Genomic DNA, 22,132 nt, shown 5'->3' with positions numbered 1-22,132 from the left:
TTATGTGTGACGGTACCTTTAGTGGTCTCCTAATCTTCAAGGGGTTGTTCACCCTTTTGTAAGGATGATCTATCCTTATCTTAGGTCATCAATATCAGATTAGCGGTGTCTAAAACATGTCATTCCCACCAATAAAGTGTAATTAGTCATGGAAGTGGCCAGATGTAAACTGTACAGAACGGAGCATCAAAGCTCTGTATAATGTGTCGTGGACCCTCCCTGGTACTGGAGCTCAAATTCAATAACCTGATCTCCAGTTTTTGGCAATGACCACTACACAGGTCATAGACAGATTACATGTAGGCACTGCCAGAGCTGATAACAGCTGACCATTGGGGATGCAGTCTTGCACACCACTGATCTGATGAGGACCTCAAACAAAATAGGTGAACAATAAAAACGACAACCACTTGAAAGTTATTCCCATCTCTGCCGGTCATAACAGAGGTCAATAAAAGCTTCCATTTCCTAAATGCTCATAGAAATTAATGAGAGTTACAAAACAGTGTAACTGAGTGAGCTATGCTGTTTGTGTACCTCCCAAGGTGCTGAAATGACAGAGCTCACTGTGGTAAGTTGTTTTCATAACTCCTATTCATTTTCACAGGAGTTATGCAAACAGTGTAGTAGCTGTGTTTAACTCTGCCTCCGGTGACTGGGACCATGAAGTAGTTATTTCCAACTTCAATATGAAACTCAGATGGAAATTACAATTTAAAGGGTTATTCCCATCTCCAAGATCCTACCCCAATATGTAGTAATAATAATAATAAAAAAAAATAATAGCAAATCCCTCCAATTAAAAATGTAGTACATGTCTTCTGATAAAGCAAAGTCTCTTACATCATGTGCAGGGAATTACAGCTTAGGAATCCACAGTTATGACCACTCATACAGTGACAGTTGTTTGTGACCATGGATCCCTAAGCTGCAATGCCCTGCCCAGCAATTAAGACATGGTTATGTTAGAAGAACTATCCTACATTTCTAATTTGAGGTATTTGCTAATATTACTACCATATCTACTACATATTGGGTAGGATCTTGGAGATGCGAAAAACCCTTTATGGCTATGCTCACACATTGCATTTTTGCAGGGGGGGGGGGGGGGTTCCCCTGCAAAAAAAATGCTGCGTTTTTCAGCAGCAGCAAAAACTTGTCTGAGATTTCAGAAAACCCATGCACACATTGTTCTTTTTCCCAGTACTAGCTTTTGGTGAGATTTCGATGGTGCAGAATTGCTGCAGCATTTCTGTACCCATTAAGTAAATTACTTGCTTTTGTGTTTTTTTTACACTGTTCTGACGATGTGGTTTTTGTCTCTTGTTGGTATATCTGGCTTTAAGCTCCTTTGTTTTTGATACTTCCTGGTATTTGGCCTTATCAAAACTTTGCTGATACACTAGTGTGTGGATTACATGAGGTTTCTTTTATGCACTCCCCCCATGAATATGCCCTAAAACTGCATATGCAGTTTTTCATCTGTGGATTTTCCGCATCTAATGCAATTCTATAGGGAAATAATCAGTGTAAACTTGGTTTACGCAGAGTAAAAAAAAACCAAAAAAATAATTGGAAGAATATTTCTGTAAATCCCATCCACTTTGCTGGAGTTGTAAGACGCTGCACTGCGCATGTTTTGGTGCAGCAAAAATGCATAGCAGCAAAAGCTCACTAAAAACTCATTGTTGGTACACTATAAAAATTTTTAGTTTTCAGCATAGATTTTTCCCCATAGACTTGCATTACAGGTACAAAAACAACAGGCAAAAACCACACAACGGGAACACACTAAGAACGCATGTAATAGGCACATTAAGTTTGGTCAAATACCAGGAAGTAACAAAAACAAAGCAACTTTATTTAAAACAAGACATACCATTAAGAGACCGCAGCGTCAAAAGCATAATAAATGCACATGAGAAAAGCGTAAGAAAAAAAAAAAAAAAAAAAAAAAAAAAGGATTTGAAAATAAAAAACCCATATGTAAATAAATATATATTTTTATTTTTCATTTTTATTTGGTACAGATATTCTACATCAAAGACTCACCGAAAGCTCATTGTGGGAACATAGCAAGAATTGAGATGCTGCGATTTGGGCTAGGTTTTTGACCCATAAAAAGTGTAAAAACACTGCATAACACAACCACACGTTTTTGCATCTTTTTTGGGAATAAAACTTTATCAAACAAGTATTGCAGACAAATGACAAGCCTAACAAAAAAAAAAAACACAGGAAGACCTACTTCTTGTAAGCAAGTTTTATCCCCATAAAAAAAAAAAAAAACAAACAAAAAAAACAACACTGCAGAAATGGAACATGTGAACATAGCCTAAGCCGAAAAGGGCTTTCTAGGAGTAAAACGGTCATCACCTTTCCTGAAGATGGGTCACCAACTTAACACTGTGTAGTCCAAATCCACACTGAACAATACCATGAAGGTTGTGTGCTGGTACAGTGGCCTATCATTCACAAAAATAGGACAGATTTGATTTATCAGGACCCGCCATGTATTGCTGAGTCACAAAGCAATACAGCAGTGACTTTATTGGACCCCTCCCACGCAACTCACCCTCCCCAAGCAAAAAAAAATTAAAAAAAGCTTGTGAGTTTATGTATTTCTGTATGTACATCTCACTATCTTGAACTGTACAGTGTTCCATAACGTTTAGTCAATGAATAACGTATATCAGTAATATTTGACTATGATTTATTCAATATGAGCAATTGTATGAGGTTCTCTTTTTTTTTGTAAATTCTTTATTTAAGATGTTTCTTAATATTACAGAAATTAAATTGCAACAACAAATAAGCATAAACATGTATTTTTCAGATGAAAGGAAAGAGAAACGGAAAGGAAAGAGGGAGAGATGGGGACGTGAGGTTGGTGTAAAGTAAAGAGGACAAGGGGTTGGGAATGTAGAGGGGATAGGGGAAGGGGAAAAAGGTGAGATTCCCACCTATTTCTAAGAAGGTGTCTGGTTACTAGGATTTATATATATGAAAATATGAAAAGGTTTTGGTTTTCAGAGGTGTGTATGAGCAACGTGTTTGTTTTGCTTAACTGTCTATTCGGTTTCTGAGCTAATGTGCTATCTTTGGATGAGAAAATTTGTCAAGAGATTTTAGTTAACTTTTGGTATCTATCCCATTTGTCCCAAGATTCTAAAAGCTTCGCATTTTTCCTAGTGTAATGCAAATCGGGCTTTTTCATGTATGCTTATAAGATTTGATTCATTGAACCACTCGGTTAGACTCGGTGCATCACCTTCTTTCCAGTGTCTGGCTATTAGAAGTTTTGCTGCATTTATGAGATGAGGTATTATTGAGAGTTTGTTTAGGTGTTCCTTTTGTGGATCTAGATTGAGGATAATAAAGTTTGGGTTGAAAGGGAGTTTGGTCTTGAGAGCATTTTCTATGTGAATTTTAATGGAATCCCAATAGTTTGCTATTTTTGGGCAATGATACCAAATGTGTGAAGGGGTGCCGGACATTTGATTACATCTCCAGCAGTGTGGTGACAAGGAGTTGTCAATTTTGTAGAGAATGTCTGGGGTTTTATACCCCCGTGAGATAATTTAATAGTTGAGTTCTTTATATCTAGAGGAGGTTGATAGGTTGTGGGCGTTGTTGAAGATCATTTGAATTTCACTAGGGTTGAAGGTGGTGTTTAGTTCCATTTCCCATCTGTTAATGTAAGAAGGTTTTTCCGAAATGTTATATAGTAGCTTGTATATTTTTGAGATTAGCCTATTCTTCCCTTAACCCGACCGGCCGATTTTTCGCTTTCCGTTTTTTTTTTTCGCCATTCTTTTTCTGAGAGACGTAACTTTTTTATTTTTCAGTCAATATGGTCATGTGAGGGCTCATTTTTTGCGGAACGAGCTGTACTTTTAAATGAAACCATCAGTTTTACCATATTGTGTACTAGAAAATGGCAAAAAAATTCCAAATGCTGAAAAATTGCAAAAAAAGTGCGATAGCACTATGGTTTTTGAGATATTTTATTCACTGTGTTCACTATATGGTAAAACTGATGTGTGGGTGTGATGCCTCAGGTCAGTGCGAGTTCGTAGACACCAAACATGTATAGGTTTACTTTTATATAAGGGGTTAAAAAAAAAATCGGAAGTTTGTCCGAAAAAAGTGGCGCACGTTTTACGCCATATTCAGTGACCCGTAGCGTTCTCATTTTTCGGGATCTTAGGCTCAATGACTGCTTATTTTTTGCGTCTCGAGCTGACGTTTTTAACGGTACCATTTTTGCGCAGATGCTACGTTTTGATCGCCTCTTATTGCATTTTGCGCAAAAGTTGTGGCGACAAAAAAACGTCGTTTTGGCGTTTGGAATTTTTTTGCCGCTACGCCGTTTACTGATCAGATTAATTGATTTTATATTTTGATAGATCGGGCGTTTCTGAACGCGGCGATACCAAATGTGTGTATATTTTTTATTTTTTTAACCCTTTAATTTTCAATGGGGCGAATGGGGGGTGATTTGAACTTTTAGGTTTTTTTGTTTGTTTTTAATTTTTTAAAACTTATTTTTTAACTTTTTTTTTTATTTTACTAGCCCCCCTAGGGGGCTATTGCGATCAGCATTCCGATCGCTCTGCAGTATCTGCTGATCACAGCTGCAAGGCTGTAAACAGCAGATACGCTGTCTTTCTCTTTTGCTGTGCCCCGGGCACAGCGAAAGTGAAACCAAGTCAGGTGTAGTACAGGAGTCATCACATGACCCTGTGCTACCATGACAACTATCGGGAGTCACGTGATTGCGTCACGTGACTTCCGGTATCGGGCGGTAAGGAAAATATTACCGCAATCGCGCTTATAATGGCGCTGTCATGTATTGACAGCGCCATATAAGGGGTTAATCGGCACGAGCAGATAACGGTTCTGCTCGTGCCTAGCAGGCACACATCTCAGCTGTGAAAATCAGCTGAGATGTGTGCCGATCGCGGCATGCTGCCGCCGGAGGACCGCGGGCAGTAACATTATGTCATTTAGGACGTAATTTTACGGCCCGCGGTCGTTAAGGGGTTAAGCATGTAGTAGAAATTCTTGTTGGGGGACGGGTTTGAAGGGGAAATATCTGGGATGTGATATGAAGCTAGGTCTCTAATGATGGCTAGGTCTTTATCTTTTAAATCTATTGGATTAAAGATGGATTTTAGCTCTTGTAGTTAATGGTTCATGGTTATGGATTATCTCTGACAGTGTTATGTTGCAGAGATTGTTTGATGTCCTAATTTTGTTTTTTAGGAGTCTAAATTTTTGCGGGATTACATGTAAAATGGGGGTGGCTCTGCAAATGTTCGGAATTAGATCTAGCTTTTTATTAAATTTGTGCCAAAGCTTAAGTGTTACTTTGGTAAAAGGGTTCAGTATGTCTTTATATTTGAATCTGTTGTGAGGGGTTGGCCATAGAAAATGTGATAGGTCTCCTTTTAAGTTGCCGATTTCCAAGGTAGTCCACAGTTTTCTAGGGGGGGGTTTATCCTCATCTCCATGAGTCTGGCTATGTGTGTGGCTAGCCAATAGCGTTCAAAATCTGGGAGTCCTGTACCTACTTTAGATTTAGGAGCAGTCAGTATAGTGTACTTTAGTCTATGGCTCTTTTTAAGCCATATAAAATTTGAGATCATGTTTTTCAATTTGCGGAAGAAATGTTGTGGGATATCTGTAGGGATTACTTGTAGAAGATATAAGATTTTTGGCAGAATGATCATCTTGATTAAATTGGTTCTCCCAAACCACGAGATTGGTAAACTGCTCCAAGCGGAAATGTCGGCTTCTATTTTGAGAAAAAGTGGCTTGAGATTCAGATCGTATAGTTGAGACAGGGAGTTGCTAATTCTTACGCCTAGGTGGGTGATGGAATTGCTAATACTGAAAGGGGATGATTCTGATACATTTTTCCATATTTTGGGGGGAATGTTAATGTTTAATAAATGGGATTTTGAAAAATTTATTTTGAAGTTGGAGACTTCACTATATAACTTGAAATCTGCGGTAAGGGCCTTAATTGAATTTGAAGGGTTCGTTAAAATGAAAAGTATGTCATCTGCAAATGCCGCGGATTTGTATTCTATTTGGTTGCATTTCAGGCATGAGATCTTGGGATTTTGTCTTATTTTCTGGAGAAAGGTTTCTATTGTTAGAATAAATAGAAGTGGTGAAAGGGGACAGCCCTGTCTGGTTCCATTTTTTATGTTAAAACTAGAGGAGAGTTCATTATTTATTTTTAGCTTTGCGGTTGGGGTGGTATAAAGTGCCAGGATTTTGTCAATGAATAAGTGTGGGAAGCCACATTTTTTTAAAGTTTGTTCGATAAATAGCCAATTGACGCGGTCGAAAGCTTTTTCTGCATCTGAGGTGATGATTGCAGTTTCAATATTGTTATGTTTTGCATATTGAATGGAATTTAGTGTTTTAATTACATTATCTTTTGCTTCTCTCTCTTTTGTAAATCCCACTTGTTCTAGGTTTATAAGATCAGGTATTATGTTTTGTATTCTTTTTGCTATGATTTTGGCACACAGTTTTAAGTCATTGTTAATAGAGGTTCTCCTTTTTGAAAGAAGGGCTTTCCTGCTTTTATCAACTTCTAACAATCATGGAGTTTCATAACGACTCCCATAAGCTATAATCACGGAACAGCAGAGGGCAGTGCAGCACTGTGAATGTCTCCACTTCGTTTCCCTCCTCCCTCAGCAGGACCAGATTTACACTCAGTTTGGGGTCTCTGGACTACAGTATTTTGGCATACGGTACTTCTAACACTTTAATGGAAACCTTAATTTTTCTGTTTTTTTTAAGTTGCCAAACGAAAATAGTGTTTATAGTTCTGTCCTTCAACAGCACACTGCATCAGTGTACACTTAGGGGTACTTTGCACGCTGCGACATCTCTAGCCGATTGTAGCGATGCCGAGCGCGATAGTCCCCACCCCCATCGCAGATGCAATATCTTGTGATAGCTGCCATAGCGAACATTATCGCTACGGCAGCTTCACACGCACTTACCTGCCCTGCGACGTCGCTCTGGCCGGCGACCCGCCTTCTTCCTAAGGGGGCGGGTCGTGCGGAGTCACACGGCAGGCGGCCAATAGAAGCGGAGGGGCGGAGATGAGCGGGGTGTAAACATCCCGCCCATCTCCTTCTTTCCTCATTGCAGGTGGGACGCAGGTAAGGAGATGTTCCTCGCTCCTGCGGCTTTACACACAGCGATGTGTGCTGCCGCAGGAACGAGGAACAACATCGTACCTGTCGCTGCAGCGAAATTATGGAAATGACCGACACTACACAGATCACCGATTTTCGCTGCTTTTGCGATAGTTTATCGGTGCTTCTAAGCTTTACACGTTGCGACGCCGTTACTGGCGCCGGATGTGCGTCACTTTCGATTTGACCCCGACGATATCGCAGTAGCGATCTCGCAACGTGCAAAGTACCCCTTACAGTTCAATTTGTGACTGGCACACTGTAGATTAGTCATCAGGTTTTTGACCAAATACGAGGATATTTGCCATAGTGGAAAGGGGTTGTCCACCACTGGGGACCTCCCCTTCTCAATCACTATATTCTATATTTATAAAACCAAAGTGCAGCCGAGCAGCAGGGGTTTTCTGAAACCGGGAAACCCCTCAAAATTGAGATTACACTATTAGAAGACAAAATAGAAGGTGAGAAAAGAAATACTTTGTACAAAGTATAATGAAATAAATCACTGTATAATATAAAGCTGGCAGTATACATGAGGCCAGTCACTGAAATTTCTGCAACCAAATACTCAGAGTGCGCACATAGCCTAATCTGATTCCACAGGCAGTGGAATTAGGGAAATTCTGAAAACATGATCTTTTACGGTACCGTGAAGACTAGAGTTGGGGAACAGTATCTCCATGTGATCCAAACTCTCCCCACTTTAATTCCAGCTAGAGCAGCCAATAGTGTAATATATATTTGGGCACTGACAGTAGTTGGATTTCAACATGCCTGATTACTTGCTCCCCAGAGGCTAATCGGCTGCTTGACGTCTCCAGTAGTGGCTTATTTTCCGCTCACTATTAAAATAAATATACGTATCCACCTGACTCAAAAGTCAGAGGAGGCAGTCTTTGGCCAAACCAGCAATCATTGGCAGCTAAATCACGTAATAGTAAGCTGCATACGAAATAAGCGGCAGTCTGGATGAATTACCTTCATTGGCATCTGGCCGGGAGTTCTTGATATATGCAGAAAACTTAGCAAATATGTCCATACCAGCTGTGTTTGACTCTGGGTGTCTTGCTGCTAGCTTGCGGTACCTAAAAGAATTATATGCTTTTTAAAAAAATTACAAGTTAAATATTTGACCTACTAGTGAAACCCTAATTTATGCCAAGAGGGTCTGATTTCAGAAAGCCGGTCTTGTACGTTACTGTGTGACAGCTATGTTCTGACTGGGCTCTGAATTTACTACAGGTCAGTGCACTGGAGCACAAAGAGTCTCTTATTTCCATCACACACTTGTCAGGTCAGGTCACATAGAGGTGTCAGTTGACAGGTGACTAACGTCAATGAGCTCATCTTATGGTTGCCATTACTTAATGTTTGATCATTTACTGGAATCAAATCTGGCTATCCAATCACAAGCATTGGACCATCAATGGACAGCTCACTCACTTTGGAGGGCAGAGTACTTCTTCCAGAAACTCCTCTATCTTATTTACATCAGTCTTGACTTCATGGTTGTAGGTTATAAATGGAGGATGGGTTCCAGGTGCAAGATTCTGTAAATCTGCTGGCTTCCTGCAGAAAACAACAAACAGACATGAATAATGAAGGTAATATCAATCCTTAGTGGTCACATAAAAATATCTCATCAACACTTTGGAATGCAATCCTAAGTAAGGCTATGTGCCCACGTTGCGTATTTGCGTGCAGCTACGCTGCGTATTACACTGCAGCGTAACTGCATGCGTCCTGCGTCCCCAGCGCAATCTATGAAGATTGTGCATAATCCATGCGCACGTTGCGTTTTATAACGTAGCAATTTGCATGCTGGCAAAATGCTGTGTTTTAAAAGAAACATGTCACTCTTGTGAGTTTTGGTTGCAATGTCGGTCTGTCTCTCTCCCCCCTCTCTCATACTCACCGATCACTGACCGAACACCGGCACGGCGCTGCACGGCTGTCACACTGTGGCGGCTTCTCCAGTTTTTGAAAATGCCGGCCGCTTATTATTCAATCTCGTATTCCCTGCTTTCCCCGCCACCAGTGCCTATGATTGGTTGCAGTTAGACACGCCCCCACGTTGAGTGACAGCTGTCTCACTGCAACCAATCACAGCCGCCGGTGGGCGGGTCTATTTAGTGCAGTAAAATAAAAAAAAAACAAACAAAAAATAAAAACTGCGTGAGGTCCCCCCAATTTTGATACCAGCCAAGATAAAGCCACACGGCTAAAGGCTGGTATTCTCAGGATGGGGAGCCCCACAGCCTAAAAATATCAGCCAGCAGCCGCCCGGAATTGCCGCATCTATTAGATGCAACAGTCCCGGGACTCTACCCGGCTCATCCAGAACTGCCCTGGTGCAGTGGCAATCTGGGTAATAAGAAGTTAATGGCAGCCCATAGCTGCCACTAAGTCCTACGTTAATCATTGCAGGTGTCTATGAGACACCCCCAATGATTAACCTGTAAGTGAAAGTAAATAAACACATACACCCAAAAAATCCTTTATTTGAAACAGACAAAAAACACCCTCTTTCACCACTTTATTAAAATCACCAAATACCCCTCCAGGTCTGGCGTAATCCTCACGAGATCCCACGACACATCCAACTCTGCTACATGAAGCTGACAGGAGCGGCCGTAGAACACTGCCGCTCTTGTCAGCTCCACGCAGCAACTGAAGGGAGTCGCACTGTCAGCGGAGACGTCACTCAGGTTACCCGCGGCCACAGGTCTTGGGTGGAGGACTCGAGCTAGCCGCAGGTAACCTGAGTGACGGCACCGGTGATCGCGTGGCTCACTTCAGTCACTCAGGAGATATGCGGTCACCGGTGAGTCCTTCACCTGTGATTGTAAATCAAGCCGCGGCACACGCACAGAGCCGCGCGATCACAATGAAGTCGGGTGAGCATCAGAGTTCATTCTGATTGCGTGGCTCTCTCTCGCAGCCAGCCATGCTCTTTTTGACAGTCCGGTCCCACTCGGCTCTGCTGCATGTCTATGGGGATGCAGCAGAGCCGAATGGGACCGCACTGTCAAAAATGTGCGTTCTGGATGCTTTTCCCATGGCAGAGCAAGCATCCAGAATGCATGAATTCTGCAGAAATTCTGCAGTTACAATGCATCTCAGAATGCAGCTTTTTGGCTGCGTTCTGAGACGCACATGCAGTGACTTACACGCTGCGTAATAGAACGCAACGTGGGCACATAGCCTAAGGGCTTGTTAACGGGTTGCGTTTAGTGGCTGAAAAAAAAGCAGTGTTTTACATTACCAGTAAAATGAATGAGATTTCTAAAATCTACTGCACATGATTTCCACCTTCAAAGCATTCAGGAGCGCACCGATCCCCAGACTCCTGAATGCCTGCCTGCCTGCCTGCCTGGGAAAGGGTGTGCGCTCCAGATTGACAGTTTTGATCAGTGGCATGCTCACATGGTTGTCCTGAACTGTGCACTCTCCGAATCTGCTAGATCTCCTTTGCAGTATTGAGGAGCACAAGGGCACTGAAGCTGGTTGGAGCAAGCAATTAGTCCAGTTTCAGTGTAGCACTTACAAGAGCTATAAAATAGAGCTGGCCAGCACTGCACTGAGAGTATGCAGAGTTGGCCGGTAAGGCTACTTTCACACATCAGTTTTTTTCCATCAGGCACAATCCGGAAAAAAAAGGATAAAACTGATCCGGCACCGGATCAGTTTTATCCCCATTGATTTGTATTGGCCTTGCGTTGCATCCGGCTTTTGCCGGATCCGTCGTAATTGGCTAATGTGGCGGCCGGATGGAACGTCTCTTGTAACATTTTTTGTCTCTGACAAAAAACCACATCGCGCCGGGTGCGGCGCTGTGTATAATGAAAGTCTATGCACGCCGAATCCAGTGGCATGCATCAAATGCTGGAAGCATGTACCGGATTTGGTTTTTACTTCTGAGCATGTCCAGAAGTGATATAAATTCATTGCTTGTCAGAAAATCTCTCTCTCTGCCCTAAGAAAAATCGGTGCTAGTGGAGTGTGATGAAACATCACATTCCACTCGGACCAATTCTAGCCTGTGTGTCAGCGCACACGAGCGATTATTTTCTCAGTCGTAATCGGACCGAGAAATCAATCGCAGCATGCTGCGGGTTTTCTCTCACCCCCATTCAAGTGACTGGGGTGAGAGAAAAATCACACTGCACTCGCGGTACACCGGTGTACAGTGCGTGCAGAGCGAGAATCGCAATAGCCAGCTATGGAGGAGAGCGGGAGAGAAATCCCACCTTCCCCTCCTCCGTGCTGGCCCCCCCTCCTGAGAGCCTGGCCGCCCCCCGCAGCTGTGGTCCGCTCGCACGGTCAGACCGCAGACGCAGGGACACTTGCATGACACTCGGCTCCTGCTGTGCTGCCAGCGCGAGCCGAGTGTGATGCGAGCATGGCAGTAGTGCTCCGTGTGGCCCCAGCCTCTCTCTCTCTCTCTCACACACTCACTGACTCTCACCGATCACCGGCGCGGCACGGCTGTCACACTGCTGGCGGCTTCTCCTGATTTGAAAATGCCAGCCGCCCATTATTCAATCTCGTATTCACTGCTTTCCCTGCCCACCGGCGCCTATGATTGGTTGCAGTGAGACAGCTGTCACTCAGTGTGGGGGCGTGTCTGACTGCAACCAATCACAGCCGCCGGTGGGCGGGTCTATATCTTGCAGTAAAATAATTTAAAAAAAAACACGTGCGGTTCCCCTCAATTTTGATACCAGCCAAGCTAAAGCCACACGGCTGAAGGCTGGTATTCTCAGGATGGGGAGCCCCACGTTATGGGGAGCCCACCACCCTAACAATATCAGCCAGCAGCCACCCGAAATTGCCGCATCCATTAGATGCGACAGTCCCGGGACTCTACCCGGCTCATCCCGAATTGCACTGGTGCGGTGGCAATCGAGGTAATAAGGGGTTAATCATGGCAGGCATCCGAGACACCCCCAATGATTAAACCTGTAAGTGAAAAACACGTACACCCGAAAAAAATACTTTATTTGGAATAACAGACCAAAAAAACACCCTCTTTCACCATTTTATTAAAATCCCCAAATACCCCTCCAGGTCCACGAGGTCCCGCGACAATTTCAGCTCTGCTACATGAAGCTGACAGGAGCGGCAGTAGAACACTGCCGCTCCTAGGAGCTCCACGCAGCAACTGAAGAGTCGCGCCGTCAGTGGTGACGTCACTCAGGTTACCCGCGGCCACACGGGACGTGTGCGGCGATGGTGCGTGCGGGAGTGCCGGCGTATGTGCGGCGATGGTGCGTGCGGGAGTGCCGGCGTATGTGCGGCGATGGTGCGTGCGGGAGTGCCGGCGTATGTGCGGCGATGGTGCGTGCGGGAGTGCCGGCGTATGTGCGGCGATGGTGCGTGCGGGAGTGCCGGCGTATGTGCGGCGATGGTGCGTGCGGGAGTGTCGGTGTATGTGCGGTGATGGTGCGTGCGGGAGTGCCGGTGTATGTGCGGTGATGGTGCGTGCGGGAGTGCCGGTGTATGTGCGGTGATGGTGCGTGCGGGAGTGCCTGCGTGTGCAATGATTATGAGGTCTCCCTCAGCTTAATAAAAAAAAAAAAAAAAAAATGGATCCGGTTTTTTACCGGATCCGTCGCATCAATTTTTACACACTCTGAGACGGATCCGTTGCATTAGGCAGAAACCGGATTGTGCCTGATTGCAAAAAACTGATGTGTGAAAGTAGCGTAGCCTAACCTAGATAACGAGCAGTGTTCTTGAGAGTGGAGAGGATTTTTCATAAAAACAATAACATTCACAGTTGCTTGTTTTACAAGTGCTTTGCAGCTTTACCCATTCATGATGTTGAGAAGACTTGTAAGAACAAAAAGTGTGGTTTGTTAGTAAGTAGCAAGTGATTTATTTATTTTTTTTACATTTTGCCAGAAATCTCTGAATTAAAAGGAAGTCTTGACTTTTTCAGTGACCTTATCTGCAGAGCCAATCACTTTTCAAGTAACATCTTCCCATCTCCACAACAATGGGATAGAAATGGAGAGTAAACGTTATCTAAATCTCAATGGCTTATGCAGAACTTGAAAATGTCCTAACAAGTACAGCTCAATGAGCTGATCCTAAAGATGTATTAGGGGATTTTCTGCAATTAAAATTCATGGCTTTGCTCATAACAAGTGCAGGAAACCACTTGGATGCCAAACTGTGCTTCTGGCAGCCCCTTATACACTCATAACCCAAATTCCTTTGCTCTTAAACACTTGCACTTCAGCAGGCTAAAGTCCCACTATGGTCAGTTTCTATGTGGAAGCAAAGGGCAACAACCACTTAAGCAGTAAATGTTTACACTAAGTGTTACTGCTAGAATAGTGGAAGTAAATTATTATTTCACTTACAGAGAAGTTATTATTTATTACTTGTAAGAACCAGTGTAAAAGGAAAGAAGCCAGTTACACGACCGGTCAGTGGCTTCAATATCCCAGCAGTGTGAATGGCCACAATCAGTCCAATTTTACTGTATGACATACGGAGCTTCTGTGCAGTTACTTCACTAGAGGCTGGGTCTAAGGCTATGTGCGCATGTTGCGTACTAGCCCTGCAGAAATTTCTGCAGCGATCTGAAGAGCACACGTGCGCTTCAAATCGCTGCAGAAAATGTCCGTAGAGGAAAAAAAAAAGCCGATTCCATGCGCTCTGCCTGCAGCTCCTCCCATAGACAGAGCAGGGGCTGCCGGCAAAGCGCACGGAAGTAGTGACATGTCACTTCTTAGAACGCGCGCTTCGGGCAGCAGCCGAAGCGCTGCGCTCTAAGACGCCACATGCGCACAGCCCCTGCACAATCTCCATAGACTGTGCAGGGGACGCAGGACGCATGCAGTTACGCTGCGCTACAAAGCGCAGCGTAACTGCATGTATTTACGCAACGTGCGCACATAGCCTAAGGCCTAAGCCACACGGCGAGAAAAACAGTGCGAGTGGAGTGCGTTAAAACATCGCATTTCCCTCGGACCAATTCTAGCCTGTGTGTCAGCACACATGGGCGATTATTTTCTCAGCCCTAATCGGACTGAGAAAACAATCGCAGCATGCTGCGATTGTAAGCTGAGTCTCTTTCTCTCGCACCCATTCAAGTGAATGGGGCAAGAGAAAAATCGCACTGCACTCGCGGTACACCGGTGTACCGCTAGTGGAGTGCGAGAATGGCTATAGCTGGCTACGGGGGAGAGAGGGAGAGAAATCCCCCCTCCCCTTTTGAGTGCTGGCCCGCCCCCCGCAGCTGAGGTCTGCTCGCACGAACGGACCTCAGTTGCAAGGACACACGCATGACACTCGGCTCTGCTGTACTGCCAGAACGAACAGAGTGTCATGCTAGGGGATCGCAGTAGTCCCCGTGTGGCCCCAGCCTAAACGGAAGCCTATTGCAGTTCTGCTGTGACACTACTGCCATACACGTGCATATAGAAAAAGACTAGAAAATTACATATCGGGCTTGGTATACATCTTTTTTCTTTGTGCAGTGGCTCTTTGTACAAGAGTGGACAGTGTGCTTTTCTATCTTATACAGTTAAATATGCAGGCGTATAACAGCCAGGCCGAGGCCAAAAGGACACACAATTGACCTCTGTCTAATGAATGCAGACATATAGTAACATTAAAGTAAACCCTAAAGAAATTTTGTTGTCACATGTAGTGATGGGTGAACCCAAACTGTAAAGTTAGGGGTCTGTACCAGATACCTAATGCCCGTGCACCATGCATGAACCCCAAACAAGGACTTATCAGTGAAATCAGTGAAACTGTTCGGGCTCTACCACACGGATAATGACAGAAATTATAGCTAATATTCATAATAATAATAATTAAAAAAAAAAACAGAAAAAAAGAAAAGGAATAAAGCAGGACCGTTATACTTAACGACCTCCCCCTCAGCTCTAACACTACTTCTGAGTCCACTCATTACCTCTCATACATATTCACTGCTTCCCCTGCTCACCATCAGTACCTACGTCTGCTTGGTTGCAGTCACAGCGCGTCCACACCCTGTGTAACAGCATCTGTGATCGGTGAAACCCAGTGCACATACAGCAGTCGGCTACAGGCTGCAGCCACCAGCCGTGTGCTTATCTTGGCTATATCAAAATAAGGAGGAACCCCATGCAAATTTTTTTTTTTTAAATTATGTAAAAATTGGCAAGAGAACATGACAGCCCACTGGCACTGAATGAGCCACAGGTGTAAGCAGTGACGTCGCCGAGTTTACCTGCGGTCACAGCTGAAGGTTCCTATTGTACTCCACCTGTGACCGAAGGTAATCTCACCTCGGGTGAACTTATTGAGTTGAATCTGTCCTGATCTCCTTGCAGAAAACCATGGGGAGAAGTTTTGCCAAGAGATGCAGATTTGGTGCTGGAATTTATACAACTTCCTGCATCAAATCTGCATCTACTGTCAAAAAAAAAACGCATCTAAAAGCGATGTGGTTTTGATGCGATTTTTTTTTGCCAGGGATGCAGATTTGGTGCAGAAATTTGGTATATAAATTCCAGCACCAAATCTGCATCTACTGGCAAAAAAAAACCCAAAATGCATCAAAACTGCATTGTGTTTACGTGAGGTATTTTGCCAGAAGATGCAGATTTGGGGTAGGAAGTTGGTGCATAAATTCCAGCATCAAATCTGCATCTCTTGGAAAAAAAACCAAAACAAAACAAAGAAAAAAAAAAACATGGTTTCACGCCAGGAGATTGAGGTCTGATTGAACTCAATGAGTTCACCTGAGGTGAGGTCACTGAATTCACCTGTGTTAGTTTACCTGCAGTCACAGGTGGGGTGCCGTGGGAACCTCCAGCTGTGCCTGCAGGTAAACTCCGTCACATTACTGCTCACAGTTGTGATTATGAATTTCTTCATATAGTTTTTACAGCTCAATTTTTTCCTCATACTTAGCTCTAAATAACCAATTTAGATTACAGGTAGATGACCAACTTCCTGCAGTTACCCGCTCAATATATAAGCAGTATGCAGTGAGCCTACACTTCTCTAATAATTGGCTAACTGCAGGTACTGTAAATCTATGTCTAACACATGGAACTAGTAGCTTATGTCAAACAATTAAAGCCATGACTAATATAGAGCTATATTAGGAACTTGATCAGTGCAGAGTTTTAAATAAATTTATAATAGTAGGGAGAGTGCATTTGTCCATTAGTAAATTCATGTGTGTTTAGGCAACTGTCTTGTTCAGTCACTTCCTTAAAAAAGAAATATTTGCAATCTTGGACCAACTTATTAATATTATATATCTATCTGAATAGGAAGCTATGATGGCTAAATGTAGTCTTTCAAGGACACATTTGTCCTAATACTGATGTATATTTTAACATTTTGGCTATGCACGGATGTGTTTGTCCTATGGATAGTAGAAATCCCCCCACATATCTGGTTCACCATGACATAATCCCAATAGGCATCTCCCAGAATCCTTGGCAGGGTCTGCACAGAACAAGAGGCTGTGTGTAAAGCTCTGACGGAAGAACGCAGCACAGGCGCTATGAAGTGGACTCATTCACCCTCTCTCCATCTCATTTTCAGCTTAACATTTAACAAGATTTCCTGTTTCTACAACCCTATTTTTAGAGTAACTTTATTTTCTTTTACAATGAGCAATGGCTTTCAGGCACATTTCAGCAATTCACCTTTTGAATTACAGAAACTAAAAATTATGGTTATTTTCTGAAGCATAAAAAGGAGGGGGAAAAAAAAAAAGTTACAAAGTAAAACGTTCACTTTCCTGCATTACTTCTAAAGATAAAAAGTAGTGATGGTATTGAACATTAATGGTATTTTTCTTGCAAAAAAATAAATAAGTAAAAATGATAAATGCAATAGTTTATGTACACTCAAGCTCCCAAATTTATGATGACGTATCCTACTATACATGAATCCTAAAAATCTGTCTAACAAAGGAATTAGTATTGGGTATTGTAATCTAAATTTTTTCTATTACACTATATGCTGTTGACCATTACACAAATAGCAGGCAGTTATGTAATGAGCATTTAGTGTCCCTGAGGCAGCTGTTGTGGGAAAGAAGGATAATGAATTGTTCTCCTGTCCCCATTGAGAACATGCCCGTGTCGCACAATGCTGTAACCCCCGTCATACGTGCTTACCTTCCAAACGACCTTGCTGTGGGTGGCGAACATCCATTTCCTAAAGGGGGAGGGACATTCGGCGTCACAGGGACGTCACACAGCGGCCGGCCAATAGAAGCGGAGGGGCGAAGATGAGCGGGACGTAACATCCTGCCCACCTCCTTCCTTCAGCATTGCCGGCGGGACTCAGGTAAGCTGCAGTTCATCGTTCCCGGGGTGTCACACAGAGAGATGTGTGCTGCCCCGGGAACAATGAACAACCGGACGTTCGATTTTTAGAAAATGAGTGACGTGTAAGCGATGAACGAGGTGGTGAGTATTTCTGCTCGTTCACCGTCGCACGTAGCTGTCACACGCTACGATATCACTAACGATGCCGGATGTGCGTCACTTACGACGTGACCCCGCCGACATCTCGTTAGATATATCGTAGCGTGTAAAGCCCGCTTTACAGGGGTAAATTGGCCAACCTTACTTTTGCATGACAAGTGAACATGACTGGATTACCCTTTACCAAAAACCATAATTAATCTGAACCTACAAATAGAGACAGAGGCTTTTATGGTTTGTGTGCATGATCTTTTGTGGCAAATCCAAAAATCCTTAAAAAAAATTTGTCATGGGACATATATAGGGCCGTGCTACATTTTTGCTAGTTTACAAAGACTATTGCACCCTTGAAGACCAGGCTAAAGTCCCCGTCACAAGCACGACAGGACATTTTTGCCATACACGTATGACGCCTACTTACGTTCATGGCAATGAAGATCACAATCAAGCTACTGCTAAAATGCATATTAACACCGATGTGCAGATGGCAACTCGTGCTTTTATTATACGCTTTTCAAGTTACTGGGAATCAAATAGATCTCACGTGCGACTGTGCAGCGTTCCATGTTTTGTACTGAAATGTTACTGTACAATGCCTGAGGATAATACAAGATGTATTACACTCAAAACAAGACACTTACACCCTCACACTGTCAAATGTATGTTATCCAAAACCAAGAAATAAATAATTCACGTCTACATTGTGTAAGGTTTCTTTACTTCTGACCATGCTCTCTTACCTCTTTAAGTCAACTGTGGTCACATTGAACACGACGCCTTTCAGCCACAAGATCATAAAAAGTCTCTGTGAGAAAGGGCAATTTCCGATGCTCTCCCCATCAATTCCAGCCTGGAGAAACACAAAAAACTCTGGTTAAAGTATACATTTATAAGGTTCAGCCCTTCATTATGCAGTTTAGATTAAAATATTGCTGGTAGCATCAATGGATCTCCTCAGAATATTTAGTCAGATTCTTCAAGACTTCGACATTTATAATCTGAAACGACTAAAACTACAAAACAAGGATTGGTTGTTTTTTTTTTAATCTCATTTATATGATGCTGCAGTGTATTTGTATTACACCCACATTGGGAAGGCATCTGATTGGCTCAAAATGTATTCTGCAGCAGGAAAGTGGCTCCAAACATACAGCCAATGTTGTGAAGAAATACAGTGGGTATGGAAAGTATTCAGACCCCTTTAAATTTTTCACTTTGTTTCACTGCAGCCATTTGGAGAATTCAAAGTAGTTCATTTTTCTCATTAATGTACACTTTGCACCCCATCTTGACAAAAAAAAAAAAAAAATAGAAATGTATAACTTTTTGCAAATTAATAGAAAAATGAAATCACATGGTCAAATATTCAGACCCTTAGCTCAGACACTCATTTAAGTCACATGCTGTCCATTTCCTTGTGATCGTCCTTGAGATGCTTCTACTCCTTCATTGGAGTCCAGCTGTGTTTAATTAAACTGTTAGGTCTAAAGCTGGGTTTACACACAAACTTTCTAGCGATCCCACCAGCGATCCCAACCTGGCCGGGATCGCTACAAAGTCTCTGGTGAGCTGTCAAACAGGCAAACCTGGCCAACGACGCAACAGCGATCCGGACCTGCAGAGCGACCTAGCTGGTTGTTGGGGACGTTGTAAAGCAGCTTTTTGAAAGGGAAGTCGCTGTAAAGTCCCCTTTACACACTGAAACTTTCTAGCGATCATGCTGCACAGCGGGAAACAAAGGACCTAAGAATGGTCCTGAACGATTTGTAGCGATCACAACTTCACAGCAGGGGCCAGGTCGCTGATGTGTTTCACACACTGCAATGTCGCTGGGGAGGTCGCTGTAACGTCACAAAACCGGTGACGTTACAGCGATGTCGTTTGCAATGTTGCAGTGTGTAAAGCCACCTTTATATAGACAGGAGTGTGCCTTTCCAAATAAAATCCTAACAGCTCACAGTGCATGTCAGACCAAATGAGAATCATGAGGTCAAAGGAACTGCTCAAGGAGCTCAGAGACAGAATTATGGCACGGCACAGATCTGGCCAAGATTACAAAGAATGTCTGCAGTACTCTGGGTTCCTAAGAGCACAGTGGCCTCCATAAACCTTAAATGGAAGAAGTTTGGGACCACCAGAACTCTTCCTAGACCTGGCCGTCCAGCCAAACTGAGCAATCGTGGGAGCAGAGCCTTGGTGAGAGGTAAAGAACAACCCCAAGATCACTGTGGCTGAGCTCCAGAGATGCAGTAGGGAGATGGGAGAAAGTTGGACAAAGTCAACTATCACTGCAGCTCTCCACCAGTCTAGCCTTTATGGCAGAGCGGCCCGATGGAAGCCTATCCTCAGTGTAAGACATATGAAAGCCCACACAGTTTGGGGGGAAAAAAAAAAAAACACATGAAGGATTCCTAGACTATGAGAAATACGATTCTCTGGTCTGAGGAGACGAAGATAGAACTTTTTGGTGATAATTCTAAAGGGGTATGTCTGGAGAAAACCAGGCCCAATACAATCCCAACAGTGAAACATGGTGGTGACAGCATCATGCTATTTGGGTGTTTTTCAGCTGCAGGGACAGGACTGGTTGAAATTGAAGGAAAGATGAATGCGGCCAAGTACAGAGATATCCTAGAAGAAAACCTCTTCCAGAGTGCTCTGGACCTCACACTTGGCCGAAGCTTCACCTCACAACAAGACAATGACCCTAAGCATACAGCTAAAATAACAAATGAGTGACTTCAGAATAACTCTGTGACCATTCTTGACTGGCCCAGCCAGAGCCCTGACCTTAACCCAGTTGAGCATCTCTGGAAAGATCTGAAAAGGACGTCCACCAACGTTCACCATCCAACCTGATGGAACTGGAGAGGATCTGCAAGGAAGAACGGCAGAGGATCCCCAAATCCAGGTGTGGAAAAACTTGTTGCATCATTCCCAAGAAGACTCATGGCTTTTCTAGCTCAAAAGAGTGCTTCTACTCAATACTAAGCAAAAGGGTCTGAATACTTATTAGCATGTGATGTGTCAGGTTTTTCTTGTTTAATAAATTTGCAAAAATGTCTACATTTCTGTTAAGATGGGGTGCAAAGTATACATTAATGAGAAAAAAAATAAATGAACTTTTCTGAATTTACCAAATGGCTGCAATGAAAACAGGGGAAAAATTTAAAGGGGTCAAGGATAACATCTGCAAGGAGTTGGTATGTTCTCTCTGTTTCCATGGGTTTGATCTGGGTTCTCCGGTTTTCTCCCACACTCCAAAGACATACTGATAGGGAATTTAGATTGTGAGCTGCAATGGGGACAGTGTTGCCAATGTATGTAAAGCGCTGTGGAATTAATAGTGCTATATAAATGAATATTATATACTTTACGTACCCACTGTATATTCATTGTAAAGAAGAACAAGGAGAAATGATCTCATCACCATCATCAAGTCTCTCAGATTACAAGAAGGGACTGAAGGATTTGCACAAGCCTACAGGCACAGAAGATCAGTGGTTAGTTCTCCAACATGTTTGGAACAACCTCCCAGCAGAGTTCCTTGAAAACCTGTGTACATGTACCTAGAAAAGGGTGGTCACACCAAATAGTGAAATCTAAATGAAAGCTCTTGTTCATTCACTTTATTTTGATCCATTAACAAAACACAAATTATTTAAACACTATTTGTGAAAACATTCTTACTTTGCTGCATTTTTTCCAAACCTTGTACCCGCAGATTTTTCCACAGGTTTGTCCGCAGGTTTCCCAAGGCTGCTCTCCGGAATTCGCAGCTATCCATTGCTGCAGGTTCCGAGCATTTTTGCTGCGGTAAACCTGCGGGACAAGTACGAAAAAACCTGCGGAATTCCCGCCCTGTATCTCCATAGTGGAGGAGCGGGAATTCCGTAGATATTTCGCGATGAATAACTGACATGCAGTTACGTGAGGCTGTGGGAAATCCGCAGCATATTCCGCAGTCGCACCATTGATACAGCACTCTCCATATCCTATAGGGTAACATGGGGAGTGTCTGTACTTGCTTAAACCTGCAGATTTATCTGGAAAATCCAGATAAATCCGTGGGTTTTCCGCATCAAAATCCGTGGGTACATTGTCCCGTGGGCACATAGCCTAACAATTTTTAACAGCAATGTATTTTATCTACATATTTATAGTCCTTAAACACATTAGAATAATGTAGGCCAAACTTGCCCAGAATGACTGCTTTGGCTCAACAGTCTAAAGCCCCTTTCACACATCAGTTTTTTTCCGTCAGTCACAATCCGTTGGCTAGATGGAATCATCGCAAATTATGTAAAAACTGATGAGACGTGAAAAAACGGATCTGTCGCATCAGTTTTTTCAGCCCAAACACGAGAGTGAGTGAGATTTCAAGCCAAACATTATATTTAGTGTTTTTTTTACACCCCATCTGAGCATGCTCAGTTAAAAAAA

General features: G+C 43.2%; 1 protein-coding gene across 1 annotated transcript in view; it reads right to left on the bottom strand.

The window, feature by feature from the left end:
* The window catches only part of CLIC4 (chloride intracellular channel 4), an 81,640-nt gene that overhangs the window by 5,789 nt on the left and 53,719 nt on the right, over nucleotides 1–22,132 (bottom strand). Inside the window, exons 2-4 of the mRNA XM_075336086.1 lie at nucleotides 18,430–18,539; nucleotides 8,673–8,798; nucleotides 8,208–8,314 (exon numbers count right to left, since the gene is read on the bottom strand). Coding sequence (XP_075192201.1) covers nucleotides 8,208–8,314; nucleotides 8,673–8,798; nucleotides 18,430–18,539 — 343 coding nt within the window. The remainder of the gene's footprint in view (nucleotides 1–8,207; nucleotides 8,315–8,672; nucleotides 8,799–18,429; nucleotides 18,540–22,132) is intronic.

Source organism: Anomaloglossus baeobatrachus, chromosome 2, assembly GCF_048569485.1.
Source record: "Anomaloglossus baeobatrachus isolate aAnoBae1 chromosome 2, aAnoBae1.hap1, whole genome shotgun sequence".
NCBI lineage: Eukaryota > Metazoa > Chordata > Amphibia > Anura > Aromobatidae > Anomaloglossus > Anomaloglossus baeobatrachus.
This window is presented reverse-complemented; position numbering and strand designations above follow the sequence as displayed.